This window comes from Giraffa tippelskirchi, chromosome 2, assembly GCF_054371585.1.
Source record: "Giraffa tippelskirchi isolate mGirTip1 chromosome 2, T2T-mGirTip1v1.2.pri, whole genome shotgun sequence".
NCBI classification, from domain to species: domain Eukaryota; kingdom Metazoa; phylum Chordata; class Mammalia; order Artiodactyla; family Giraffidae; genus Giraffa; species Giraffa tippelskirchi.
Genome location: NC_137276.1, coordinates 2742182 through 2750552, shown reverse-complemented (window position 1 = coordinate 2750552; position 8371 = coordinate 2742182). Strand labels below are relative to the sequence as shown.

The window sequence follows — 8371 nt, the reverse complement described above, 5'->3', positions numbered from 1 at the left end:
GTGAAGTAAGTCAAATACCATATGATATCACCTATTATGTGGAATCTAAAAAAAAATGATACAAATGAACTTATCTGTAAGAAAGACTTACAGATATAGAAAACAAGTTTATGTCTACAACAAAACAAAGAGGAAAGGTGGGGGGGTAGGATAAATTAGGAGTTTGGGGTTAACATATACACACTACTATACATAAAATAAATACACAACAAGGACCTATATACAGCACAGGGAACTATACTCAATATTCTATAACAACCTAAATGGGAAAGGAATCTGAAAGAGGATAGATACATGTATATGTATAACAGAATCATTTTGTGTGCATCTGAAACTGATACAATGTTGTAAATTAACTACACTCCAATATGAAATAAAAATTTTTAAAAATAATAAGAGAAAACATTACTTTCAGCACAACTGTCTTGCTACATATATAAAGAAAATCCATTTATGTGTATAGGTTATGCTTCAATAAAACATTTCACAACCTCCCCTCCAAAAAAGAATAATTGGCTAATATTTAGAGAAAAACAAAGTTAGATATATTGCCCTTTATGCCCTAAAACTCTGTAGCTAAAGCACAAAGTTTTATGTGTTAAAAGTGAAATCAGGGGCTTCCCTGGGGGTCCAGTGGTTAAGAATCTGCCTTGCAATGCAGGGGACACCAGTTTGTCCTGGTCCAAAAGATCCTACATGCCAGGAGCACCTAAGCCCGAGTGCCACGACTCCTGAGCCTGTGCTCTGGAGCCCGTGATCCGCAAGAGCCCACCGCCACGAGAGCCCACACACCGCAAGAGCAGCCCCCGAGGCCATGACCAGAGAAAAGCCTGCTCACAGCAAGGAAGATCCCGTGCAGCCAAAAATAAAAAATAAACTGAAATAATGAAATCAGAATCATGCAAAAATGCAGGCCATAATTTACATGTCAGTTCATGTAACGTACATAATCTCGGGGAAAGGAAGGCCTTTCTTGAATGGCTCCAAGGCTGGAAACATGCTAAAAGGAGGCCAAGAGTCATGACAGCTGAAATCTTCCAGGAAATGATGCCGTAGACATCACTGAAACGAATGTGAAAAATTATAAATGGGGAAAAAATATGGGTAACAAATGAGAGGAAAACAGACGTAACAGCCTTAATATTTAAAGAACTCCTGAAAATAAATAACAAAGAGAAGCACCCCAACAGAAAAACATCCAAAGACGGATCATCCATGAAGGACAAACGTGGCCGATAATACGCATCAGAAACATGATACGGGACCCACACGTTAAAACCACAAAGTCAGTGCAAAGGTCAGACTGGTAGCGATTAAGAAAGAACTTTTGCCAAAAAATCAAAATTTAATCTGATCAAGCTTGTTTATCAACAGCAATTATAGTAAATACCAAGATCCCAGTTCCCCAACCAGGAACTGAGGCAAGTTGCTGTTGCTGCTCAGTCGCTAAGTCGTGTCTGACTCTTTGCCACACCTTCGGCTGCAGCACACCAGCACCCCTGACCTTCACCGTCTCCGGGCCCATTGAATCAGCAATGCCATCCAACCATCTCATCCTCTGCCATCCCCTTCTCCTCCTGCCTTCAATCTTCCCCAGCATCAGGGTCTTTTCCAGTAAGTCAGTTCGTCGTATCAGGTGGCCAAAGTAATGGAGTTTCAGCTTCAGCATCAGTCCTTTCAATGCATATTCTAGGTTGATTTCCTTTAGGATTGACTGGTTTGACCTCCTTGCAGTCCAAGGGACTCTGAGGAGTCTTCTCCAACACCACGGTTCAAAAGCATCAATTCTTCGGTGCTCAGCCTTCTCATGGTCCAGTTTGCACATCCATACATGACTACTGGAAAAACCATAGCTTTGACTATACAGACCTTGGTTGGCAAAGTGACGTCTCTGCTTTTTAATACATGGTCTAGCAGTGACAGGTTTTCTTTTCTGTGTCCAAAATCACTGTGGACGGTGACTGCAGCCATGAAATTAGAATACGCTTGCTCTTTGGAAGGAAAGGAGCAGGGACAAACCTAGACAACCTAGACAGAGGTAAGAGCAGTAGGTAAAACTTGGGAGATGCAAAGAGGAACATTTTGACACAGACTGTACAAACAAACTAGCTTCTTAAAAATTCACTGCATAGGAGTAAAGGGGGAGGAAGAAGACCCCTCGATCAGACTCAGGATGGATCAGCCAGTCTGGTACATGGACCCTGTCTGCATTCAACTCAAACACGCTGTGAAAAACCAAACAAAATGAAAACAATCATCTATGAAGTTGAAGAGGCAGAGGGATTTGATCAAAGACTAGAGATTCCATAAATAAGGAATTATTGTAAATTTTGTTTGAGGGCTGACTATTGTGTTGTGGTTATGCTTTTCAAGCTGCTTCTTTGGGAGGACAGATGGAGATAGTTATAGCGGAACTAGTATTGTGGCTAGAATCTTCCCAGTGCACAGGGAGGTGGGGCAGGTGGGCAGGACTGGCCACGGTGACCGTTGTTGGTGCAGGTCAAAGGCTACAGGGTCTTTGTGCTATTGGTTCTGCCTGCTTTCCTGTGTGTTCAAGACATTCCAAGTTAATAATAATAATAATAAAAACAGTGGGTTCTATCCGGTGTTGGAAAATGGGAAGGGACATGGGACCACCTTTCCAGGTGGCAGAAAATCTGAGTAGACCCTCTGACCCAGCAGCACAACTTCTAGAATCTTCTCTTATGAATATAATTGAAAGACCTTATAAAACTGTATATGTAAGACTATTTATCCAGCAATTTTTAAAACAGGTGGATGAAAAAAGAATGAATGAAGGAGAACATAAATTCACATCAGGGAGCGAGTGGGCAAATACACTGTGTGTTTCCGGTCAATGGCATTAATACCGTGCAGCAGCCTAAGCCAACCTTCTTTTTTTCCCTTTTTTGCCTCGATGCATGACCTACAGGATCTCAGTTCCCCGCCCAGGGACAGGCCACGGCAGTCAGAGCACCAAATTGTAACCATGGAACCAGCAGGGAGGTCTCTTTGCTGACCTTTAGAACGACAGCTTAAACGCGCGCTGAGGTGAGAGAACGCACGTGATCACAGGGGAACGGGGGACGGGCCTGTAGATGTGTATATGCTCACACAGACAAGGTTCCGTTAGGACATGCACTGAAATGTGAGCATTGCTTATCTCTGCGTAATAGGATTATAGATGACTTTTACATTCATATTTCATTTCTACTTATCTATGGGAATTTGAGGTATCTTTTTGCTTTTTTTTTTTTTTTTTGGCTGAGCTGCATGGCACGTGGGATCTTAGTTCCTTGACCAGAGATCAAACCCATCCCCCCTGCCCTGGGAGCACGGAGTGTTAACCACTGGGCTGCCAGGTAAGCCCCAGGATAACATTTTGGAATGTGTTGAAAACAAATTTGAAGATTAAACTACATTTTAAAAGGAGGCAAAACATTTCAAGTGATGCGAATATGTCTGTGATAACCATTTACCATGCTTCTGAATTTTCTGAGAGTTTTGTAACTTGTTTCAAGGTTTAGAAACCATTATAAACTTATTTTGTGAAACGATAAAAGGTATGTATTGATATTTTCGTCTCTACACAAAAGCCAACGACAGATCCTGTTTAAAGAACGAATGCAAAATTTAATGGGTATCAACTTATGTGTAAGTGTATTTAATACACACACACACAAATGCCTGGTCTCTTTCCTCGGGGTGTTCCTCTATTTTGGCAAGAGCACAGAGATGGAGCATTTTAAAGGTATAATCACATTTCATGCTCATCCCGGGCGTGTCAAAACCCGGTTTCATGGAATTTGTGCAGGTTTTGTGTGTTGCCTAATCTGTTTCGGTACCTGTGGGGCTGACAGATTGAGGTGCCGGGAGACGGGGTCCCTGTGCGAGGTCTCTGGGCAGTGGGTCTGCCTCCTGCCTCTCGCAGCCCCTCACGTCCATGCAGGACAGAGCGGCTCCCCGACGCTTACCTACACCCTTAGAGCCAGCCCTTCCCGACTGACGGCAGTTAGTGTCAGAGCCGTGAAGATGACACCACTTGTCCCGAGGTGGGGGGCCCCGCCACTTTTTTTAAATAACATGTTTTACAAGTTTTACTTATTTTTAAACATTTGTTGGCTGCACCCTTCAGCATGTGGAAACCTTGTTCCCTGACCAGGGACCAAATCCACACCCACTGCATTGGAAGCGGGGAGACTAAACCACTGGACCGCCAGGGAGGGCCCCCTGCCACCTTTTAGAACGACGCTTTCCCACAATGACGTGCAGCCTGCTCGCTCTGTAACATTCGCTGGAAATAAAGAGGTCCACATCTGGAGGGGGCGCCCCCAGCAAGCCCAGGGTGGACATGTGCGGTGGGGTGGGCTCTTTTCCTCTCTCTCTTCTACACGAACAAGTATATTTTTATAATCATAAAAATGCCAAGTAAGAAAGTTTTACCAAAACATCCTCCCTCATCCATTTCAGGCTGCAGGGCCCAGAAGGAAACAGGCTGGTGGGAGAGACGGGGACGATTAGGGGGTGATTCTGGAGCCGGGTGAAGGCCAGGCCAGGAGGGCGGAACGCCCACAGGTCACCCTGCCGGGCTTTTTGTGCCCGGGGTCTCTCTGGGCGAGAAGGCCAGATGGCGGGCTCCGAGGGGCACAGAGAAGGTTCTGGAAGCCTAGACCCTTGGCGTGCTCTGCTGCGGGCCTGTTCTGAGTGGACAGAGAATGGAGGCCCCACCAGCTCCACCGCGCCCCCCTTCCCGCCTGAGAACTGCAGAGCTCAGGGTAAAGCTGCTGCTCCACAGGCTGGCCGGCGTCAATGCCCCCCTCACTGGATTCACGCCGTTAGGTGGACTCGTGCACGGCTTTCCCATAGAAGACCGACCACTCTGGCCTCAGAAGGGCCGTGGGGCCGGGGCCGGACGCCCAGCAGTGGCCAGGCCTCGAGTACTCAAGTCTCACACTAGGGACAGCCCCTGGGTCCTCAGACCCTTGCATATATGAGAGTGAGGCGGAGACGCTGGTGAGCACGGGGAGGTGAGTCCTGACCTGTGTCCGCCTGGCCCCCCTGCAGGGGTGGCTGTCCTGCACCAGGCCGGGTGCTGCACGGGGACTTCTTTTCGCCCGAAAGCTTTCAGTCCACATAAATGGCTGGGGCGACCCGTGTGCTGCCTCAATGATCAGACACTCACTGTGCCTACGTGGACACCCCCTGTCGCCACGGATCTGGGGGGAAAGGAAGAGCTTATACACAAAACACCAGGTTGGGATCTGAGCTTCTTCATGTTTTCCATACAAATGTCAATCTCATTTTGAGAAGAGAGAAGCAAATTAACGCTTTTTAAAAACGTCTTTTTACGGCTTCAAATCTCAACTCCTTCTCTCCTGCGACTTGGACGTTGCTTCATCCAGTCATAGCTCTGCGAGCTTATCTGGGGTTCACTGTCCAGTGGCTCCAAAAACGCTGGGGGCAGAAAAGCTAGCTTTCAGTCCTGTGGCCCGGCAGCATCCTGGGACTGTGGGTAATCCGTCTTACGGACGGCGTTTGCTCATCTCCTTTCTGCACCCTGTCTTCTGGCCTCGTCTTTCCAGCCTGAACCCCTCGCCCATGACGGCACACCATGATCGCCTACGAATCTGGCTCTTCTGAACATGGATGTTGCGGGCTGGCTGCTGGCAGAGGACACGGCCACGTGGACGACCCAGGGAAACATGGAGAGCTGGGCCTTCGTCTGCCCCAGTTCTGGGAGGGGAGAGGATCTGTGACAAGCTGCCACCTGGGGTTTCGCTGGGACCCGTCTTGAGGTGACAAGGGCGTCCTGGGGGAGCCTGCAGACCCCGGGGAACACGCCAGTCTCCACAGCCAGACAAGACACTGAAAACCCAAGAGACGATGAGAAACTCCCATTTTAATATAAAAGTAGTCTTGTGCCTGGTAACTTCAGTTGAGGAAATCACACAGAACAGACTTGATGCTAACATTTAGTAAAATTCGGTGTAAGATTACAGAGCATTTTCAATATAAAAATAAGACTTTTAATTAAAAAAGAGCACACAAGTAGCTCTGGATACACCCTCGAAAATAGAAAAGTATGGAGCGGGGCTTTACATCTGGATGTGGACTCTCAAACCTCACATGAAGTTTGATGCTGGATACTTTCAACTTTTAAATAAAGCCGTTGATCTTCCCAAGCAGGCTGCACTGGAAAGGTGGCTTCAGGAGGAGTGAGGTCTGGAGGCTCTTTGGCTCTGGAGTGAGGAGGCGGGACCTCCCGACGGGAGCACGGCAGCTGCCGTGGGAACAGGAGGCGCCAGGTCCACCCAGGGGAGTACATCTCTGGTGCACGAGGGCTCGAAACCATGACTGGGACCTTTCTCTCCCAGCGCGTTCTTCTACCGATCCTCCGTGTGGTTAAAATGTCCCTACAACGAGAAAACGGTGCATCGTGGGACTGAATCTACCTTGGCTTCAGGTTCAAAAGACGAAGCTCTGCCTTTCAAACGGCTGAGCTAATACACATTCTGAGCTAAGCATGTATTTGCAGGACATATATAAAATACATAATTAAGATATCTAAAGTGCTTCCTACAGTGCTTGGCACATAGAATGTTCTCGATAAATGTTATTTCTCTTCTCTCCTACGGTTCTATGAGAGGGGAAAAAAGAGAATGAAAGTATCATTTACAAATTCATAGTTTTTTTTTTTTAAGTGATGTCTGAATACTGAATATGGATTCAGCACAAGTGCACTGCAGCAGGCTCCTCGCAGGGGGCCCGGGGCTGGAAGTAACCCAGCTTCCCAAGGATCCCACTTGGGCCTGCCCTCCCTGCCCCTAGAGCAGACCTCCTGTCTCCTCACCTTCATGCAGAAGTGACTGGGAGCCCTGGGCAGAGCTGGGGGCGGGCCCGTGGCCAGACACCGCACCACTGACAAAGGAGCGGTCTCACCAGCGTCCAGAAACTGATATCACACCTGCCGCTGCCCCAGCCAAGAGTGGCGCGGCTCCACGGCCCACGGGCAGAGGCTGCGGGACACCCCTGCTCTCCAAGGCCATGCCGTGGTGGTGGGAGCTCCCTGGGCCGGCGGAGGCTGGGCGCCGGGGGCACAGAGCAGCCAGGTCCATGGTGGCATCCCACAGCTCTGCTTCCTGGGAGGTGAGTGCTGCCTTGAGCCGGGACCCAGCAAGACACTCAGGACTTGAAGCAGCGCTCGCTGGTGAACACCCGTGGTGATGGATGGGCCGCCGGGGCGAGCGGGGTGGGGTGCCATGGGGGCCATTGATCCACCTGCCGAGGGTCGCCACGAGGGCACAGCCGAGTCTCACAGGATGGGAGCTGGCAGCTCAGGCAGGGAGAGCAGCAGGGCAGGATGGTCCAGGAACTAGAATGGCTGTGACAGTGGGAGCCAGGGCTCACAGTGAACACAGCCAGGGATGGGCGGGGGCCTGAAGGTCAGGGGAAGGCCAGGCTGCAGAAGGCTCTGAATGCACGATGACTACACAGTGGCTGGATCTGCTCAGTGGCCCAGTCTCAGAAGTGCATGTGAAACAAGCATCTATTTACAACGGATGTTCTAGAAATATCAGACTCAACAAAATCACCTCGTCTCTTTGCTGAGATTCTCGGGCCGACAGTCTAATGTACACCCAACCTCCAGAGCCAGGGACAGGCTGCAACACTTCCTGAACTGCTCTGGCTGGAAACTCTGGTGAGGAGCCTCTGGGCAGCAGGACCCCAGGTGGGGAAGCGCTGCTCTGGGTAGGGGAGGCAGAGAAGAGGTCAGGCGGACTCTGGGATGCTGAGGAGCTGCAGGGGCGGGCACGGAGAGGCCGGGTCAAGAGGCAAGACTGCAGGGAAGAAGGGCCTCTCGGGAGCGAGGCAGTGGGACTCGGGCTGGGAGTGCGCAGGGAGACGGTAACAACACGTTTTAATTAACTTCAATCACCACGTGGCTCAAAATTTTTTTTAAGATCTTTACTGAGATGTCTCATTGTGCCACCCCACCCCACCCGTCTGGATGGGGTTTATGTGGAGACACAATGGAGGCAGAACAAATAAGACCTGGGACAACTAGACACACAGACACATCAAAAAGAGGACCAAAACCTCGAATCTCCTACACAAAAGACCTGCAGGAATCACTCACTTAAACCTCTCACCTGATCTCTGTTCCCTGACACGATTTCAAGTTCCCAAATCATCACGTTTTTCTCCCCAGGGTTCAGTTTGTCGACGTCTCCCTCAAAGCTCAGACCTCTGTCCCTGATGCAGAAGTGAGGTCTGATGTCCTCAGACTCTGGGGTGGCCACTGGCAGGGACCAGCCACTGGAGGTGCGTCTGATGGGGGTCTGGGCACTGAGCCCCTGATCTGATAAAGTCA

General features: G+C 49.3%; 1 protein-coding gene across 5 annotated transcripts in view; it reads right to left on the bottom strand.

Moving 5' to 3' along the window:
- Positions 1-5879: 5879 nt before the first annotated feature.
- C2H10orf143 (chromosome 2 C10orf143 homolog) overlaps positions 5880-8371 on the bottom strand; it is a 29702-nt gene continuing 27210 nt past the window's right edge. For all 5 annotated transcript variants that reach the window (XM_081572986.1, XM_081572988.1, XM_081572985.1 and 2 more), the window contains one exon: positions 5880-6413. In XM_081572986.1, the coding sequence (XP_081429112.1) occupies positions 6384-6413 (30 nt within the window). In that variant the 3' untranslated portion in view covers positions 5880-6383. The remainder of the gene's footprint in view (positions 6414-8371) is intronic.